The sequence below is a fragment of the Mirounga angustirostris genome, unplaced genomic scaffold, assembly GCF_029215605.1.
Source record: "Mirounga angustirostris isolate CCGP_5_RB_7025 unplaced genomic scaffold, mMirAng1.0.hap1 SCAF_12, whole genome shotgun sequence".
Lineage (NCBI taxonomy): Eukaryota > Metazoa > Chordata > Mammalia > Carnivora > Phocidae > Mirounga > Mirounga angustirostris.
The window spans coordinates 45,054,777-45,075,593 of NW_026991720.1; the positions used below are offsets into that span (position 1 = coordinate 45,054,777).

Below are 20,817 nucleotides of genomic sequence, written 5' to 3' on the forward strand. Positions count from 1 at the left end.
CTTCTCCTTCTCCTCCCCCTCCTCCTTTTACCCTATTTTTCTTCTCACTTTCCCTCCCCCCCTCTTATTCTGTGTCAGTTATGAGTCCGACGCTGCACAGCAATACACGAGTGAATAGAACAGCCCCGGTCTCTGCCTACATAGAGCTTACCGTCCGGTGGTCCAGGGGAAAGATCTTGCACTTGAGGCTAAATGCTAAGAGAAGCTCTTAGATGATGAATTACCTTCCTAGTGCTACTGCAACAAAGCCGACTCAGGGGCTTAAGCGCCACATTTCTTATCTTGCAGTTCTAGAGGTCCGAAAGTCCAAAATTGACCTCCCTGGGCTAAAATCAAGATGTTTACAGGGCTGCGTTTCTTCTGGAGGCTCTAGCATGAATCCATTTCCTTATCTCTTCCAGATTCAAGACATTCCTTGCCCAGTGGCCCCTTTCACCGTCTTCAAAGCCAATAGCATAGCATCCTCAACTGTCTCCTTTTCTGACCCTCCTGCCACCTTCCTTCCCTTAAAAGGACCCTTGCGATTATATTGGATCCACCTGAATAATCCAGATCCTTAACCTAATTACACCTGCCAAGTACCTTTTGCCATGTAAGGTAACACATTCTCAGGCTTTGGGGATTAGGACGTGGACACCACTGTTTTGCCTCCCACAGATGCGTTTTAAGACAAGGAGTCCCATGATCTGATTCAGCTGTGTGGGAAGGTAATACATTTCTTTCTTTTTTTTTTTTTAAAGATTTTATTTATTTATTTGAGAGAGAGAGAATGAGAGACAGAGAGCACGAGAGGGAAGAGGGTCAGAGGGAGAAGCAGACCCCTTGCTGAGCAGAGAGCCCGATGCGGGACTCGATCCCGGGACTCCACGATCATGACCTGAGCCGAAGGCAGTCGTTTAACCAACTGAGCCACCCAGGCGCCCCGGGAAGGTAATACATTTCAAGAGCAGCAAATCAAAACGGAGACATATCTGTTAGGATATGGCAGAAGTCCAGGGGAGGGCAGAGGGTCTTGATTCGGAGCCAGGACAGCCAAGACAGAAAGGCATGCTGTGTAGGGGAGCCTGGAGGTGGCAGAACTGGAGGGCCCAGTGACAGACCAGCCTGCCAGCGACCGTTGGTGCTCACCCGTACCCCGTGACTGAGTTCTCACCAATGGTAAGTAAGTGGAGGTGATGGACTGCTCTCAGAGGCGCCCCTCACAGGTTCCACGCCCGTTCTCTCCCTCTCCCCTCTCTGCAGCATCCTTGGGAGGCCACAGGTTGAGGGTGGCAGTGTTCTAAGATGGAAGGAGCCCGGGGCTCTGAATGACGGTGCAGAATCAAGCTCCGCCTCCCGCCTCTACCAACCACACAGGCCTGTAACCTGTGTGTGCAAGAAATAAAGGCTGTTGTGCTGCGTCCCTAAAATCTTAAGGTCTTTATTTTTATTTTTTTATTTATTTTATTATTTTTTTTGGTTACTGCAGTGACATCTAGGCTACCCTGACTGATGCAGTGAAAGGGAGAGAGGTACCAAAGATGGCACCTGGGCGTCTGGCTTGAGTGTCTGTGTGGCTGGAGGGGTCAGCCTTTCCCCACAGTGGAGAGAAACCGGATGAGAAGCAAATGGTGGAGGGCATGAGGCAGGCTGGAGTTCAAGGGCTTCGTCTGGAGTGTGTTCAGTCTGAGATGGTGCCAGGAGCCAAGTAGAGGTGGATTTCCAACAGGAGGTTAGATACAAGTCCGGAGTGCAGACAGGGAGTCGGAACAGGGGGAAGAGAACCAGGGGTGGTCGGCACAGGGATGCTAGGTAGGACCCATCGCGGACCGGGACGATGGGTCTAGTGAGAGGGTGTGCACTAGAGAAGAGAAGAGAATAAGGCTTGGTCCCAACAGAAGAAGGAATGCAGCATTCAGAAGAGGGGCTGGCAAAAAAGACTGAGGAGGGGTGGCCAGAAACCCGGGGAAAACCAGGACAGGTTAGCGACAGAGCAGCCAGGAAAGCCTGCTTCAAGGAAGACATGGTCAAGTGCATCAGTCCCTGTTCCCCTCCTCTCCTCCCCCGCAAAAGAGGTTGAAAATCAGAATGGCTCTTCTCCCCTGGGAGAGCTCTCTGCTTTTACACCCCCAAGTCTCCTTATTCACCTGTCCTCTGGTTCCCCAATTCTACACGAAGTCCACCTGTGCCCTCCTGGCTCAGTCTGTTTCCCGCCCCCCGAAAGCCTGAAAGCCTCTACAGAACCTGGTGCGAGGAACCCAGGCGCAGCAGGGATCTTGCTCAGGGGAGAGCGCTGTGCACACTCTGGGGGTGTGGGAGGGTGCTGCTCACACTAAGACACTAGACACAAAGCAGCCAAGGAGACGCAGTGCCTTGCGACAGCAGGAGGGGAAAAGACCACTTGGGCACACTGAACAGAGAGAGAACACAAGGACCATTAGCCTCAACTGGAACAAAATAAGGAGCTAATCACAGGTTGTCATGGTGATGATTTTGTCCAGTTCCACACAGTGTTCAAAACCCATGAGACCAGGGACACCAAAGGGACTCAGACAAAGACGCAGTCCTCCCTTTGAAGATGCTCGGGTATTGTTAGAACAAGCCCCTCATTTTAGCATCACAATTCAAGGGTAAAAAAATATGATTCCATTTCCTGAAATTTACTTCCCAGCCAATATTTCTGATCCATAAAATGGGGACCAGCTGTGAGCTCAGTGCTGGGGGTGGGGGGCGGTGGGGAAGGAATGAAGATGCAGTCCTCTCCTCTGGAAGTCAGTGATCCTCAGAGTGGGGTCCCCAGCCCAGGAATACCACAGGGAACTTGACAGAGATGCAGATGTTCATCTGCACCACTGAGAGGCACCCCACTCAGACCCACTGAGTCAGAAACTCTGGGGCTGGGTCCAAGAATTCTGTGTTTTAACAGCCTTCCAGGAAGTTCTGATGCAGGCTTGAGTCTGAGAACTACGGGACTAAAGGAAAACCAGTTTGGACAGAAATGGAACCCTTTGTCAGAAGTGAGGGTGCCTGTGGACCCCACCCCTTCCCAGGCTGAGTGCCTGTTCTGTGGCAGAGTGGCTGGCAGGTGCAGTCAAGAAGCCGATCTTGCTCCAGGGCTGGGGAGCCTGGGCCCAGCCCTGAGGTGGCCCCCTCCTCCAGGCCTCTCTCGTGGTGAGAGTGGAGGTGGGGGCTGGGGCGAAGCACTCTGCACCCCGGACAGGGCTCAGAGGCTGGGGCAGAATAGCAATGAGCAGGCTTCCTCATCTTCCCTCCAAATCTCCTCCCTCCTGCCCCCGCCAAAGCCACCGCAGGCCTCTTTCATCTTCTCCGGAGTAGGGGGACCCCCAGCAGGACCACACACAAGCAGCTCCGCTTAAATGCAGGGAAGGCCTCCAGGCTGACGGAAGCCCACGGTCCTGCAAAGAAGAGGCGCTGGCCGGACCCACCCCGCGCAGGCTGGCTGCTCGGGCTGAGCAGCCCATGCCTGGGACCTGTGTGGGACCGACGACTCTTAAGAGTGGAGACCCCATTCCCACGCACAGGACTCCTTTGTCCTTCTCTCTGGACACAAGAGCACTGCCACACAAAGGGCACCCCCCCGGATGGGATGGCAGACCTGGGTCCTGTCCCAGAGCTGGCTCCAGTGCTCCGTGTGACTGAGCCAGTGACTGCCACGTCTAGCCTCAACCTCTCTCTGGGTCACATGACAGAGCTGTTGTCTCTAGTCCCATTTAGCATTCAGGGGTTTGGGATGAGATACAAAACCACTAAACGGATCGCCTCAGTAACGGTCCCAATACACATCTAAAACACACCAAGGATGTTGTGAACAAAGCCACGCAGTCAGCAAGCTTGCTTTCACTCTGCCGGCCTCACCTGACTTTTCTACCCTCTTTAGCTGGCTGCGGAGCTCTGGTCCCACCCCACCCCCCACCCCCGCATCTCTCTGTTCCTTGGCTTCCACCCCAAAGGCCACTCTGTGCATTACCATCCCATGTTCTCTTTGGGGTGTCCCAGTGACAGGGTTTAAGAGGAAGCAGGTGCCTTCCTGGGAGCACCCCCCCACCCCAGCCACACACACTGCAGCATGGATACACCTCACCTCCAGCAGATGAGTGTCCTCATTCCAATGCACTCACTTCATTGGATTTAAAAGATTATGGGGAAATATATAAAATACATAGAAATACATTTTTCAATTATAGCAAAGCATGATGGTGAGTTCGTAACTCACAGTTACTAGAACAAGCGGAGAGATTTTCTTTTTCCACTTTCAAGTGCACTTCAGGGACATCAGCCAGCCTCTGGCCAGAGTTCTGTGCATGGTGCATGTGCTTAGGCACAGAAGGGGCAGGGGAGGGGCAAAGAAGGGATGCGGGGGGAGGGCTGGCCTCTCAGGTCACCCCAGCACAGCCTGGCAACACCATGCCAACTGCCAATTCTCCTTGTCATTCCCATTTGACTCTTGGCTAGGAATGAGCTCCCAGCATGGCTTACCTGCACCCTGGGGGCTGCCCTCTGGTCCAAGATGGCATGAGCATCCAGTGGATGCTGTCTTCTGGCCACAACAATGGCTCTCAAACTTGGATATGCTTTAGAATCATCTGAAGGCTTTTAACACATGCCTTCAACAAACTCCACCACCAAATGCTGATCACGCTGGTCTGGGAAGGGCCTGGCCATTGGCATCTTTAAGTGCTCCTGGGGGTTCTAAGGCGCTGCACAGTGCAAGGAGATCAATGGCTGCCTGGATTTCACAAGCAGGTTTAATACGAAGCCAAGAGGCCTGGCTCAACTGCAATGACAAGGATGCCCCAAGGACCTTTTGGGAAAGGGAGACAGAGCTCCAGGTGGGGGATGACCCGATGGAGGGAGGAAGGGCACAGTGAGTACGGCGGGCGGGACTGTAACAACTTGCACTTAAACACCTGAATGAATGAGTGAATGAGTGAGTGAATGAATGTGTGAGTGAATGAATGAATGGGTGAATGAATGAGTGAATGAGTGAGTGAATGAACGAGTGAGTGAATGAATGAGTGAGTGAACGAATGAGTGAATGAACGAGTGAATGAATGAGTGAGTAGGTCAGTGGATGAGTGAATTTGTTCCACAGGCCTGGGGTCCCTCACCCACGTCCGGGTTTGAGGGTGACCTGTGGTCAGCCATGACTCACAGGGCCCCTGGGACCCTCAGCCAGACCCTCGCTATAGCCCACTCTCACCCACCCTAATTCAGGGTTCCACATACAGGGAGGTACCCATTCCCCTCCCCCACCTCTTCCTGCTGGGGCTCCCTCAGCCTAGAATGTTCTCCCCACTCATCCAGCCCTCAGCTCTCACCTGCCAGCAAGTGCCTGCTTGTCCCTAAGTCTCACTCAGGGGTTTCTGCCTAGCTTCTCATTGGAATCTCCTGGGGAGCCTTTAAACATCCTGATGGACAGCGGTACTGATTTAATGGGTTTGGATTGTAGCTTGGGTACATTTTTCTAAAAGCTCCTGGTGATTTCTGATGTGCAGCCAGGTTTGAGAACCAAGGATCTGGTTTAAATACCACCTTTTCCGCGAATCCTTGCCCACTTTCCCCACAGAGAACTCCTTCTTCCTCTCCCGAGCATCACTTGGGGGTGAGACACCCCCCAACCCAGCACTGGCCTGCCCCTTCCTGGGAGGGTGTCCATCCTTATATCTGTCTCACTCATGCTTCTGCGAGGACACCCCTGTGGCCAGGCCCTCATGTCCTCTCCCAACCCAGGGCTCCCCAAACCGCTGTGCAATTTATCTGTACACAGCTCCCCAGGCCTGGTTCCCACCCCACCTCTACTCTTCCCTTCTGGATGCGTCTCATTGCTCAACCCCCAGTGTATCTGAGACCTGCGATGCAGGAGCCACAGCCCTAGGCTGGGAGGCAGGACACCTCAGCCACCCACTCCTCCCTGTGTGGTCTAACGAGTCACTGCCCCCAGGGCGCCCCTCTTCCCACCCCCTCGACTAGAGGCTTGGACCAGATATTCTTTTGGTCTCCTGCAACTATGCCCATCTGGGCCCCCTGCTTAGCTTCCCTGGGTGGTGGGGCCTAGAATCCACTTTTGGCCTTGGTTAGGGCTGAGCCAGCGCTCGGCCCAGAGGGAAAGGCCAGCATGGCCAGGAGCAGCTTCATTACCAGTTAATGTTCACTGACTGTACAGGGAGCTCAGCCCGCAGGGACCATTACATTTAACTGGGCTGCCGATTAATCAAGTATTTAAACAGATGGTGCTCAGAAGAGCTCCTCAGAAATGGGGAGGATCCAGAGGGAAAAGTAGAGCCCTCTAGTTGGGGCAGAGAGCCCCACCCTCTAGCAACTTAGGAACAGGTGAGGTTGGCAAGGCCTCCAGGGATGCCCCCAGCCCCAAATCCCCAAGCTCCCACACACCCCCTCTTCTGCCCCGTAGGCCTCAGCGTCCCATCTGCACAGTGGGGAGTCAGTGAGCAGGAACAGCCTCACACAGACCTCTGGTTCTCAGCCAGGGGCCCTGCCATGAGGGAACTTGGACAAGCTGGGGTTGTCACTGGGATTGGGGTGTTCTGGGCATCTAACGGGGAGAGCTATGATTGCTAAGTGTCCTGCAGTGCATGGCCCCATCCAGCACCAGGAAGCAGTACCCCCACCCCCCAATGCTAACAGCAGCCCCAAGAGAAGCATTTTGCACCCAGCAGGCTTAGGAGTGGGGTTCCTGCTACAGGCTGTTCTCTGGTTTCTGGTGGAGTGAGCACAGAAAGAGGGAAATGACCCTACCCTGCCTGCCCTGGGTTGACCAGGTGCTCTCCAGCTCGGCCACTGGCAACAGCTGTGTCCCTGCTGCCACCAGGCCCAGGCTGCTTGCTAATAAGCTTTCTAACGGCCGCTCCACAGCCCAGACAACAGCCCGATCTCAGCCCCCATGGGATCAGACGCAGCCACATCCAGCCGCCCCGAACAGCCTCCTCCAGAATGAGGCATCCAGGGCAGGCTGTCCCCGAGGAGGGCAACCCCAGGGTCACTGCCCAGAGCAGATCCAGGACTCCATCACCCCGGAGGGTTTTCAGAAGGACCCAGGGACCTGTACCCTCCACCACTCTCTACAAAATGGCCAGAGGCTGGGACGCCAGTTTCTAAAGGCTGGCCTGGCTGTGCTGGGGACGCCGTGACCTCTTCACCACCCTACTCACCTGGGGAGGAGTCGTTCAAGCCCATCAGGTCATTCGCCCTCTGGATCTTCTCCAGGCACATGGCTTGCTCCTTCTTGAAGATGCAGTCAGAGTGCATGGCGGTGGCCTGCGAGGGACACATGGGATGGATGGGAGGCGAGAGCAGGACGCTCCCCCACAAGCCCTGCTACCTAAGCCCCGGGGCAGTGTGGAGGGTGGGGGGCGGAAGCAGGAAGAGGACAGTCCCAGAGAGATTTCGGGGCCAGCAGGGGCCACAGATACCATGAGGGCTCTCTCCTTCACCAATTCAGCATGTGGCCTTCAGTGGATTCCACTCCTCCCTGGGTCTCAGTTTCCATGTGTTGTAATAATATTAGCAAACACATATACAGCACTGTACTGTGTGCATGCATTATTCTGTCTTATACATACATCGCTCAAGAGCACTACAAAGCGGGCACTATTTTCATCGTTCTCCATTGGACAGATGTGAACCTAAGCACAGAGACATTAAGTGACTTTCTCAAAGTCACATAGCTTAGTAGGCTGTACAGCCAGGATCTGAACCTAGGCAGTCTGGCTCCAGAGACCACGAGGCTATTACTGTACCTCAGGGAAGCAAGCAGAGGGTGGGAGAGAGAGGAGGCTGAGGGAGCTCATCTTCTCTCTCCTCTGGGGGCTCAGGAGGAGGTGCACCCCCAGGGGCTGTGGGCAAAGGAGCACTGGTTGCATTCAGTGGGACCCACAAGCTGCTCTCATTCACTCCTGCCCCCATTTTACAAAAGCAGAAACCAAGACTCAAAAAAATTAAATGTTCCTGCCCAAGGTCACACAGCTAGTTAGTGGCAGGCACTGGGTTTAAGCATTAAGACCAAGTAACTTCAAAGTCCATGATAGCTGTGTTCTTATGCTGTCACTTTAAGGTAAAACTCTGGGACAGGGACGGCTCCTCAAGGGGATGTCTGCAAGTGCGGGGGCAGGCTCAGGCATTTGAGCCACCAAGGACAGTGCTGAGGGATCCGGTTGAGTTTTGACTATTCACAGCTGTGCAGGCTTCCAGGGAGAGGGGCAAGGTTCTCTGTGGTCACACAGTAAGGCAGAAGAGAGACAGAACTGGCATCCAGGTTTCTGAAGACAGCTGCATTGACTGCTGGTCTAAATTCCCAAGTTGAGGGGCAGAGGTCAATGCCGAGGAGCCCTCCTCCCCTACCCTTCCCTTGTTAGGGAAGAGGCATAAGTAAAGAGCAGGCTTCTGAGCTCTAACCTGGCAGAGACTATGGGCTAGGGCCTGGGATCAAAAAGCTTTCTGCAGCTGTGACTAGGGCCCCTGCATACAGTTGAACAGGTTGTACACTGTACAACTCTAAAGATTGCTACACATGCACCATCATAATAGACTTGTAAATTGTGTCAAAATTTCTAATCAAATCAGTACAGGGTTTTGAGGAAGGGCCACCCTTTGTAATTCACCCAAAGGCACTGAATGACCCAGTAGGGGTTCAGGCAGAGATACCAGCCAGCAGAACTGAGCTTGGCTGAGGACACACAAAAGACACAGGTTCTCTGGGGTGTGGGCTCCGGTGAGCCTGGGGCTCCAGTGGGTCATGGAGGGGAGGGTCTGGGCCCTTACCATAGGCAGCAGGAGGAAAACAGCCAGGGAGGCCTGCAAGATGCTGGCCATGACGCTTCTCAATCCAGAAGGAGACTGAGGCCAGCACTGCCGGCCTCCCACTCAGAGCAGCCGCTGGTCAGCCCCACGGTGTCTATGGGCTAGAGAGAAAGGAAGACATGAGTGCCGTGGGTCCCCTGGCAGGGACAGCCCTTCCGCCTGACACCCCCTTACCTGCAGCAAGGCTCTCAGCCTCCAAGGGTAAGCCCCTCCCTGCCTTTGTTCTTCTTCCAAACAAACATCTGCTGAGCGCCTACGCAGTGCTAGGCACTGGGGATACAGTGCGGAGCACATGGGCTTGGGCCCCCATCAGGCCACCAGAAGGGTCTGCATTTCCCCTCAGTAGCAGACAACTGTCTCCCCATCTCTCTCTCCACGCGACAGAATTTTAGCCGGCACGTGCATGCTGACCTGGAGAGGACATTCCGTAGTCCTTCCTGCCCGCAGGTGTGGGCCTGTGACGAAGGTCCCACCTATGGAATACGGGTGGGAGTGACAGGTGCCACCTCTGGACCCCTTGTCCACGAGGCAGTACCTGCTCTTGGCTTCTGCTCTTTCACCCTGCCCAAACGCCAGGGCTAATCCCTGGGGCATGGGGAGCCACGCACCGAAAGGAACCGGATCATCGCGAACACCCCACCAGCCTGGAAGGCCTCCCTAGCTCCAGACTGCTACGTGAGAAAGAACTGCACTTCAACTCATGTGCTCACCACAGAGCATCGCTTCGTTCCAGCTGCCGAGCCGGCCTGCTAATAGACGTAACCTCCTTTCCCCCTGCCTCAGCCCACTCGGCCTCCAAGAGAAAGCCTCTACCATCGTGACATGCCAGACAGCGACTGCTGAAGAGCACGCTCCAAGGGGGGAGGTCCCTGAGGACTGGGGCTGCTGGTGGGGACCGGACAGGGAACCAGGAGTCCAGCAGGGAGAATGTGGGAGCTCTGGCACATTCCCAGGGGGTAGAGCCTGGTCTGCTTCTAAAATTGATCGTTAACATGCATTCCTTTCAACCCAGCAATTCCACATCTGGGTTTTTATCGAGAAATATTTGCACTCGCCCGAAAAAAAAGCATGTGCAACGATAGTTACTGCAGCATCACCTAAAATAGCATCCACAGCAGAAAATGAAGCAACATAGCTTCCATCAAGCAGGCCCGGTTAATAGGCCCCAGCAGCCATGCTAGGGAATACTACACAGTAATTTAAAAATTATTATTTGTATTCCTATTATTATTAAAACAATTCAGTCGGCCGGTGTCAGGGCCCCCACCATAGGTGCCCGGTTCAGAGACCCATGGGGGGCTGCACCCCAGCCATTAGTCTCCGCATAACGCCCCTCACTGGGCAGAGCTGCCATGACCCTGGTTCCCTTTGTGCCCCTGGCTTGCTGCCGACCCTCTCTCCTAGCTTCTCCAAGTTCACTCTGGTGACCAGCAAGTACCCAAAAAGGAGAAAGAAAACAAGCCCAGGATAGCTCAACAAAAGGGAGCCCTGTCTTACCCACCTGTTGTTCTACCCACTCAGGGCCCACTCAGAGATGTGGAGGGAGGCCTCAGGTATCCCCAAGAAATGCTCTGAGAAGCCCAGGGGGCCCTGAGGATGCTGGTGTAGGCTCTCCCTTATGGGTCAGGAAGGACTGGGCAGGCTGGGGGGAGCGCCGGCCCCAGCATCCCTGGGCACCCCGAGGCACCATCTATGCTCGACTCTCAGGCCTGGGTTTCTATACCCATTCCCAAAGCCCCCCCACACCTCTACTGGGCATGGGCTGCTTCTGGCATGACCCGGCACTGCTGGTCCCCAGTGGGCTCAGTCACCTCCGCTCTCCCTGGGGAGCCTAAAGCCCTGTGTGCTGAGGCAGGAGCTGACACTCTGACCCGCCTGGCTGGAACAGAGGGATGCCTAGCCCCATGCCCCACAGCAGAACCCGCAGGCTGTCTCTCTCGGCCAGGGAAGGGCTTAGAGAAGCCACCGCAAGGCAGCAAACGTCTGCGATCTGCAGCTGACTCTTCCACACCTAGGACAATGTCAAGCCAAAGGCCGGTGAGATGTGAAGTCAGGTGGGCCCCCACCCAGGACCATGCCAGGGGGCCCCAGCACCTCCATCCGCCCATCTGGGGGGTGGGTGTCAGCAGCCCCAGCCTACAGCCTGCGCCCAGCCACAGTCTAGACCCTTGGCTTCTGTGGATCTCAGCTGTCTTAGCCAGGAGGAAGGTGACTCCTCATCTCAGCTCCCTCCTGGCCAGCAGGGCCCAGACAAGAGCCAGAGAAGGGATATGGGTGCACAGTCCGTATCACCAAGCAGACACAGCGCTCCTTCCTCAGAGGCCACCTCCCTCGTACTCCCAGCAAGGTGCCACCAGAAACAGGGGCCAGCGGCTGTTTCTGTCCCTTGGGGGAGAGACCTCTGCCCTGGGGCACAGAGCAAAGTTCCTGGAGAAGGACATGTGGCAAGAGCACTCAGACATGAAATCAGGGCTCCCTGCTCTCAGCGACATCCTGAGATGGCAACAGCACTCCTGCCTCCTTCAGGATGGAGATCCCGCAAACGGAGACTGGCTGCCCCCTCCCTGAGCCCTAACCCCAGTCTGAAGACGTGCTCTGACCTCTTAGCCCACACTCAGCCCGGACCACCCATCAGGACCACCGAGGAGTGAGGGGCATTTAAAAACACCCCTGCCCAACTGAGTCAGTCTCTCTGGGGCGGGAGCCCGGACATCGATGCTGGTTTTGGCTCTCCAGGTAACTCTCATGGAGAGTAGGATTTTAAAGCCCCTGTTTTGACCTTTATTAGAACTCAGGATGCTGGTCCGGAAGACCAAACAGCTTCCACGACTCCGGTTGCTCTAAGGGCAAGTGGGGGGCAGCAAGCAGGCAGAGAATGAATCTGTGTTTGAGAGCTGGCTGATCTCTGATTATCTCCTCTCTCTCTCTCCCTCCCTCTCTCTCTCTCTCACACACACACACACATACACAAATACATAGAAACAGGTCCACAGAGAAGAGCATAAACACATGTCAACCCCACAGAGACAAAGAGAGACATTTACCCCCAGGGCACCCACTTGAGGCATCAGTACGCTGCCACGCATGGAATACGCAAAGGGGCAGATTCCTTCAGGGGCTGGCAGACAACTCCACACACACTCTTGCACACTCGCCTTCACAGAAACGCAGAAGCACATGCAGAACACAGAATGAAGATACGTACAGATGCAATCAGACGGCGGTGCAGAGACTCGCGTATGTTTATCAGATTCTCGATCTATGTAGTGACACACACCCCGATTCTGCAAAGGCATTCAGATACACAGAGGCAATGAGCTCTATCTGGATTCAGGCACAGGCGCACACACAAACATGCGCACATGGCCACGCGAGCACGCACACGCTCACGCACTCACACGGGCACGCCGGGCTCGCAGGATGCTCCTGCCCGCTCTCGGCAGGCCCCGTTCCTCGGCCACAGCTGCACTGATTCAAAACAAGCCGGAGCGGAGGCCCCAGCCCAACCATCCCCCAGCTCTGCTTTGTCACTAGGCTGCTTCGGCAAGGATGGGAAGCAGCCCAGGGACGCAGGGTGGAGGGGCTGGGGTATGCTCAACACAGGGCCTTACCTGGAACTAGACCCGGGTTCCCCATTCCCACCGTTGCCCTCTTTTTTTTTTTTTTAAGTGAGATATAATTGACATATAAGGTTATATTAGTTCCAGGTACACGACGTAACGATTTGATATTTATATATATTGTCACCACAGTAAGCCGAGTTAACGTCGTCACCACACGGTTACAACATTTTTCTCACGATGAGAACTCTTAATATCTACTCCCTTAGCCCACTATTGTCTCTTGTTCACTCTCCCCACCACTCCCCTGCCCACTAGATTCACCCGCGAGAGAGAGCGTGGGAGCTCCCGGGCCTAGATCTTCCCACGCCCCCACGCTGGCTGGGGACCTCAGGGATCACCTTCTCCAGCTTCTCCAAGACAACAGTCTCCTCAGCCCCTTCTGGCACTTCTGCCCGCCCTGCTGTCCACGCTCTGACGCCTCCCTGCCCCATCCTTGTTGGACAGCGGTCAGAGTTTACAGCTGGAGGCCACCTGCCCCAAACCTGCTCCTCTTGTGGGCCACAGGCATGGTGCCCCTGAATGCATCCCCCGGGCCTGTCACCTGCAGCCCTGTCAGTTGCTCCTCCTCCCCCTCGTCCTGGCTGCCTCCTCCCTCTGCACTCCCCCAGCCTGCCAGTGACCCTCGCCCAGGACGAGGCTAGGCCCGGCCACTGCAGTCTAGGGTTGGACTCTCCCCTCCCTGAGGATGAACACCGGGCTCTTTCGGCCCAGCCACGCAGCTGGCTCAGGACGACCTGGTCACCAGTATTCCTGGGCTCGCTCTCTTGGGTCCAGCCTCTGCTGGGGCAATTGGCTTTTGCAACTGATCTGAGAACAATTAAACTCTACTCCCTGGCATTTATGGTGGTGGACGTGGGGACCATTTTGCCAGCGTTTTAAGCCTTAGGACTTCAGACATGCCCGTTCTTCCTGTGCCTCAATTTGACTGTCTGTAAAATGGAAATAATAGTAATGCCTATCTCATAGATACTACTGTGAGACACCAACAAATTCACGTAAGTAAACTACAGAGTATATAATATAGCCTGGTTCCCAGTAGGGCATTAACCGTTACTAATTTCTTAGTATTGTGTTCAGGTTTTTGCACCTCTTGCTGTCACCTCTGTCCCCATAGCCCTGTGTCACTTTCAAAATGGGAGCGGCAGGACCACTGCACCTTTATTTGCTAATGACTAACATTTATTAAACACTCAGTATGTGCCACGCACTCTTCCAAGCCATCAGTTTGCATTAACTCCTTTCACCTGCCGCAAACCTTGAAGTAGTGACTAGCATTATCTTCATTCTATAGCTAAGGTGACTAAGGCACAGAGAGATTAAATAGCTTCTCCAAGGTCACACAGCAAATAGGTGGTAGAGCTGGGAAGGGAACCCAAGCAGCCTAGCTCTAAAGCTTGAACACTCCATCCTTACCCTCCTGCCATTCTCTGTCTCTGATAAAAGGAAGATCAGCTCAGAACTCATTGTATGTTATTAGTGATCCTTCTCACACCTTTGGGGATTGGTCAGACCTTCTGCTACCCCCTGCCCATATTTCTACATCTGTAATACCTTCCTTCGAAAGAGTTCATTATAGGGACGCCTGGGTGGCTCAGTCGGTTAAGCGGCTGCCTTCGGCCCAGGTCATGATGCCAGGGTCCTGGGATCGAGTCCCATATCGGGCTCCTTGCTCAGTAGGGAACCTGCTTCTCCCTCTCTCTCCCTCTACTTGTGCTCTGTCAAATAAATAAAATCTTTAAAAAAAAAAAAAAAAGAAAGAAAGAAAGAGTTCATTATAGATACACCATTTCACACCTGAGATGGACTTTAAAGGCCACCTTCCATTATTACTACTGAGTTCTCCTGTGGGGAAACTGAGCCCAGAGAAGAGGAGATACTCCCCAAGGTCCCACAGCAGAGAGTACTGGAGCCCTGCCTGGCAGGAATGGATGTGTGACAGATACATGGTCTAGAGGGGAGTCTGCTCCCCTGTCCACACTCGGGAGCCCTCTTCGGGCCCCTCCAGCCCAGTGACTGATGGCAGCGGGAAGAGACGAGAGCAGCCGTGTCCTCTGGGGAGCCGCTGCACCAAGCACACAGGAAGACAGCATCAGCAGTCAGCACACCGGAGCTCGGGGTGACTCACAGGGCTCCCACTTCCCCTCGGAGTGGGAGGGGACTCTGACACCCTCCAGCCACTCCCCTCTGCCCTGCACCCTGCAGGACCCTTTCCGCTGCACCCCAGCTGAGGATGGCCCAGCTCCTGGGACGGGGTGCTCACCCCCCTCCAGCGGCTGGTCCAAGGCCCTCAGGGGAAAGCTCTGATGTCTTTCCACCATGGCCTTCCGGGCCAACCTTTGCCTTCTGGACGCCCCCACAGTGGGAGGGGAGAATTCCACCCTCCCTCTCCCTTGGGCCACATAGATCTAGGTCCTTCTTCTGCCCTCATGGGGCTGGGGCCCCGTGAATTCCTCTGGCTGCTCAGCATCCCTCCCTGTCACCAGGCAGTGCAAGCCTGACACGAGACAGATGACCCACAAGAAGTGGCTCACTGGCCTCCCTTGCTCACCACATACTCCTTTTAATGCACCTGAGCAGGACCTGTCCCCCACTTCCTCCTCTCCCTCCCATGGCAGGAAAGCAGGGAGGGAAGACTGAAAGATAAAATGTTACTCACCCCACCCCCACCAAGTTCACCCCTCAAAAGTAGGGAACTACACTTGCTTCTGGGAAGGAACAGGGAAACCTCTAGAACCTCTTTCCTCCTCAACAGAGTCAGAGCTGATAAAGGACAGAGCCCAATGCTGAGTAAAGGGCATCCTGTCAATCGCAGGATTAATCATTAATGCTGATGCTCCTCCGGGTGTTCAAACCTTCCCCTTTCAAAGCCTGGCTACTGGAGTCCTGTGCACAGGAGGTGACAGAACCCAGGTCCCTGGAAGGATCCCTCATGATTCCACCCACACCCTCCACTGGGACATGTGGGAAACTGGGGCTCAGGGCAGGGAAGGGCTGGGCTGGAACGCACGTGTACACATTGGTGGTGTTACCCCATCACACTTGTGAGGGTCTGAGGCCCCGAGAAACCAGGAGACTTTCCCAAGGTCATGCTGCAAAGCCTTTCCAGCTGACTAGTCCAGGCACCTCTGCTGTCCTGGAAGGGGTGCTGGGAGTTCAATGCCAGGGAGAGACCCGCCCCCCTCCACCCATCGAGAGTGAGAGGGGAGAGGAGGGGAAGGATTTAGCAGAAGATAACAGAAGGGAGGAAAGAGTCCGTATAGCAGGGAGGGGCCTGGTGGAAGGTGGTGGGAGGCATGGAGGGAGAGGGTGGAAAGGAGGGGACCGGATGCCAGGAGCAGACTCTTGTTTGTTGACAGTCTCCTGAGCACCTCGCAGGCAGGGAGGGACTGAGAGTGCCTCTCTATCTGCTGACCCTTGTCAACCAGCAGTCCCTCCTGAGTGGGTATGAGCCCCTAAAAGGCAGGGCCAGCTCTGATTTGCATGGGCCCCCGACATACAGTGGGGGCCTGGGGATCTCAGCCGAGCGCCTGGTGGATGGCCTTGGGAAGGTGACTTGGGGGTGCTGAGGGGCTCAGCAAGATGTCAGGAGGTAGGGGTGGATGAGAGGATGGGAGGTTGGTGCCAGTTGGCGGGTGCCAGGGACACTGCAGCCTTGGTCCCGGGGTAGGACAGGAGCACTGAAGAGCCCTAAGCTGGGGAGTGAAGTGATAAGCTTTCCATTGAGGCAATATTCCTCAGAAGGCTGGCAAGCCGAGCAGAAAAGGAAAAACCCACATTGAGGCCATTTTCTGGACTCAGAGTAGAGGTGAGGGTGCCCTGGGCGGGGAAGGGCAGCTGGAACGGAAAGCAGGGAACAGAATCCACAGACACAGGGAAAATGGGAGAGGAAAGTCTCCCTGGCCCACCTCGGACAAAATGGCAGGAAGGAAATGTCAGAAGGGAACACGAGGGAAGGGAAGAAACCAAAGGCAAGACCTGGTTCACTACACAGCCTTAAATCAGAAGTTGGGAAATGTGCAGGAGCCTACAAAGGAGCTATGGGTTTTTTTTTGTTTTGTTTTGTTTTGTTTTGTTTTTTCTCAGCCAAGCCTCTGAGGTGCCTATTTGTCAGGGCGGAAGGTTGAGGACAACGAAGGCAATGCATGGCACTGGGATGAGAGCATCCAGGTATTCCTCAAGGTCAAAGCCACCTCCCACCACCATCTCTAGGAAGCCCACCCTGGCTGCATCTGCCTCCACTGATCTCACCCTTATCTGAGAAACACCAGCCCCAGCTAAGGAGACCCTCCCTCCTGCCTGGGCTGTTTCAGGTCCCATCCTGCTCACTGAATTTCAAATCTTGTTGGAAACGTGGCACATGTCCAGGTGTCCCTGCATCTCCCTCCTGGTGGAAGTGGGCGTGGACCTGGACACAGAGGGTGAATGGGAAAGGGGAACTCGGGACCTATTTGGTGAGCTGAAGTGACACAATGTCATTTCATGTTCATGAATGCTGTCTCCAGGTGTCCTTAGAGTAGATTTACCACACGGACACAGCAAAGGCCTGTCTGGGGTGGAGTGCTGAGACCAGGCAGGGAGGCTCTCCTGGCACTGGCCCATTAAGCAGATGGAGGGAAGCATCCAGGCCCCCTAGGGCAGCTCGGGCTCCCGAGGACCAAGCCCTCCCTCCTTTAATCTTTTAAACCACTTTTCTTCTCTAACCTTCCTCCGGCCCAGAGGTTGGCAAACACTTCTAGCAGGTCAGACCTAACCTGTCACTTACTTTTGGACAGCCAGGGAGCTAAGAATGGTTTTTACATTTTTAAATGGTCAGGAAAAATTAAAAGACTCATATTTCATGACACATAAAAACTGTATGAAATTCAAACATCAGTGTCCCTAAGCAGAGTTTATCAGAACCCAGACATGCTCATTTGCTTACATATCACCTATGGTTGCTTTCCCACTATGACAGCAGAACCGAGTAGGTACCACAGGGTGAACGGCCAGCAAAGCCAAAGTGTTTACTATCTAGCCCTTTACAGAAAAAGTGTGTCAGCCCTCCATCGAATCTCATGCCACACATACACTTTCTCTGTCCGATGCCGCGTGCATCTGGACTTTCATTACGGAAGACTTTCGTGATCTTCCTAGGGCAAGTGTCTGAGTCCCCAGGTATGCCCAGATCTGGGTGAGACAGTGTGTCCCAAAGCCCGTACGTCTTTCTGCTGTTGCGTGTCCCATCCCAGCTCTCTGGCAGGTGTCACTGGAAACCTACATGCCTTCCCGGCAGTGTGTCACTCCCTCTTTGTGTGTCACTGTGGGGGTGGCTGTCACCATGTGCCTCTGACGGCATCCAGGGCTCAGTACAAATGTCGCTGCTGAGGAGTTTTCAAGCCTTTATGTTGCCAGGCAGCTGGACCACTAGGCCCAGCATGTTCAGTCTCTGGACTCAGATTCCTCTGTCGAGGGGCAGCCAAGGTTTCAGGCCCTACCAGTGTAGAAAGCCCCCAGGCAGCCCCGTTTGGGGTATCAGACCTCTGCTCACATACCTCCCGAGACAGGAAACCCACTGTCACCCCAGGGGTGGGCTCTGCGCTGGGCAGTTCTCAGGGAAGCGAGGCCTTCCTGGCACCGAGCAGAGCTCCGGCTCTGTGCTTGGCACACCTTGGCTCTGCCCTCCGGCAGACAGCACAAAGTGCCCTCCACTTAATCGGAGCCAGCCCTCGGTCACGGAAGACTTCGTCCCTGGGTCCCCAGAGGCCTGGGACACTCAGTCTGAGGCCACATCCCCAGGAAGAAAGCCACCCTGTGGCCTGAGCTCTTGTTCTTCCTAGCCTCTCAGCTGCACATACTGATCTGTAACTACCCATTTTATGTGTTTGTTTAGTCAACGCAAATTGAGGGAGTGTCCCAAAGTAGGGGCATGGCAGGGAGGGGTGGCCACATGAAAAAAAAAGGGGGAGTCCCAAAGTGTTTCTCCAATCAACCCCCTGCCAGACTGAACTTTACACAGAAGGGGACTTTAATGGAAGCTCTAGCCTGATTAGTCCTCAGAATGCAAGGAAGAGTCCCTCGAGCGGCTCCCCACAGAGACCTGTCCTCACTACACATAGGGGCAAACAGACCAGAGGGAGACTGCCCAGATACAGACCCACCAATTAATTATCCATAGAGGAAGGGACCAGGTCCACATCCCTGGTCACCTCACAACCTGTTGATGGACTGGCTGGAAGATTTGGCTATGGGCCCACCCCAATGTGTTCTGTCTCTAATCTGTATGTTCCAATTTCGGTTTGTATCCAGACTGGCACCTCTCCTTGCCCTCCCCAAGGTCAGCAGGGAGCAGGAGCCCCAGAGTCAGCTGGGCATTGGGGGCTCTGCCAACCCCACCTGCAGCCAGCACCAAACTGAGATTGGAGCCTCCTGAGAAAATCTGGGTGCTGCTGCAGCCCACCCCCCAAGCTCATAAATAGGTTGTCATCCTCTTCATTAGTTCACATACACTCAAAAGCCTCTAGCCTGACCTGATGCTTGTCTCTCTCTGCCCAGCAGCAGTCCCAAGGCAAGTGGCCCTCCAGAGACCCTGTGTAGCCCCACCCCATCCCCCAACCCCCCCCCCCCACACAGGGCTGTTCACCAGAAAAGCTAAATGCTGTGTCTTTTCTTTTTTAAGGGGGAGGGGGGATGCTTGTGGGACACTGTAACGGGGGGGGGGGGGTAAAGTCAGGGAGACTAACTGCACTAAAAGCATAGAAATGGTTTGGAAAAGTCACAGGGGTCCACCACCCCTCCCCCCAGGCAGCTTCCTAAGGGGGCCTGAACTCCTTCCAGTGGTGAGGTTCCACTCCCTAGCTCCGTGTGAAATGCAATCAGCTTCTGGCCGGGCTCCCTCCTGAGCAGCTAGCTTCATCCACTGGAGCCCTGGCCCCTTCTGACCCGCTCAAAGCGCCAACGTCCCGCCCAGGATGTGGCCCCCGCCTCCCGCAGCTGCAGCAGGAGCCTGTGCCTTTAAGGCGGCCGGCAGGGGTCTCGGGCTAGCCCACTTCGGCCCAGGGAAGCCGGAGCCTTTCTCCCACAGCCCCCTTAGGGCGTTCCCTGAGAGACCACCTAAGCCCAAGCATCAAGACCCCATCCCCTCTGCGCCGCGGGAAACCGAGAGACGATGCTCTTTTGAACAATCCCAAATGTGTCACTATAGGCGGACATTCTAGGCTGGCCCCTACACCCCCCCAACCCACCCAGCACATCGCTTGCCCACCCCTCAAACCCCGTGAGGACCGCGGTAGCCAGCACCCAGAGACCCTCCAGCGTTGCCTTCCCGATCCGCGTAGGCGCGTCCCTCTGCCTTGGGAGTAGGGAGACAGGTCCCTCTGGGTCCCTCTGGCCGCAGTGCCTTTCCTGCCCCTGGTCCTCGCTCTGGCACGGGGAGGGGCGAGAGGAAGCCCCTGGGGGCTGCAGGGATCGGCTGCCCAAAGTACTATCCCAGATACTGGGGGGTGGGGGGAAGGGGGGGCGTTGTCAGACTGTCGCGCAGGAAGGGAGCAGCAGCGGGAGGGGGCTTCATTTCGGATTCGGCAGGTTGGCCCGCGCTGGCCCCGGCCCCGCTATCAGTCGGTGGAGGACGCGGCTTGCGGGGATCACGGAGCTGGAGGAAGGGGTCCGCTGTCCCCCGGGAGGGGGGGAGCGGGGGGCGAGGGTTCTGGATCGGGAGGGGGCGGACGGGCCGTGGAGGGGCAGGGGCGGCTGGGCGGCCCTTACCTGCTCACAACCGGGCCTCGCCGCGGGGCTGTGGGCTGCGGGGTGGCCCGGGGCAGACTCCGCGGGGGAAGGGCGCACAGCCCCGAGTCCGCGCCCCGCGCCGCCCGGGGATGGGGAGCGTGTGCGCCGAGGAGCGCGCGCCGAGCACGGGTCTCCGCGTCCGTGTGTCCGCCGGCGGCCGGTGTCCGCGGTCCCTGCGCGGCGGCGTGTGCGTGTGCGCACGCGGGGACCGCGCTCGACTAGAGCCGCCGCCGCCGCCGCCGCCGCCGCCGTCAGTCCCCGCCCGGGGCCCGAGCGCGGCGCCCCCCGCCTGCCCTCGCCCGCCCCGCGCCGCGCGCCGCCCAGCCGCCTCTGCCCTGCGGGAGAGGCGCCGCCTCCGCCGCGAAGCCAGGCCGGGGGCCGGAGGGAGGCGACCGACCACCGCCCCTGCCGCGCACTTCTCAGGGTTGGGGGCGGGTGTAGACCAATGGGCGCCCGGGGGAGGGGTTAGGCCGGGGTTGTGCGGGGAAGCGGGACCCCGCCCGGCGCGTTCGCCCGGCCTCTCGACAGACACTAGCAAAAGCTGCGGTGGAGACCCCTGGGCCGGCGGTGCGGAGGCGAAGACCCCCTCTGTCTCTGGGCTTCCGCAGCTCAGAGTCCG

General features: G+C 56.1%; 1 protein-coding gene across 5 annotated transcripts in view; it reads right to left on the reverse strand.

The window, feature by feature from the left end:
• The window catches only part of ADCYAP1R1 (ADCYAP receptor type I), a 57,389-nt gene extending 36,906 nt beyond the window's left edge, over positions 1 to 20,483 (reverse strand). For 2 of the 5 annotated variants that reach the window (XM_045864468.3, XM_045864467.3), the window contains exons 1-3: positions 20,178 to 20,482; positions 8,776 to 8,915; positions 7,167 to 7,272 (exon numbers count right to left, since the gene is read on the reverse strand). In XM_045864468.3, the coding sequence (XP_045720424.1) occupies positions 7,167 to 7,272; positions 8,776 to 8,826 (157 nt within the window). In that variant the 5' untranslated portion in view covers positions 8,827 to 8,915; positions 20,178 to 20,482. Of the gene's footprint in view, positions 1 to 7,166; positions 7,273 to 8,775; positions 8,916 to 12,019; positions 12,104 to 20,177 lie in introns of those variants that run through there. The other 3 variants (XM_064575094.1, XM_045864465.3, XM_045864466.3) reach the window with 3 other exon arrangements.
• Positions 20,484 to 20,817: the final 334 nt, after the last annotated feature.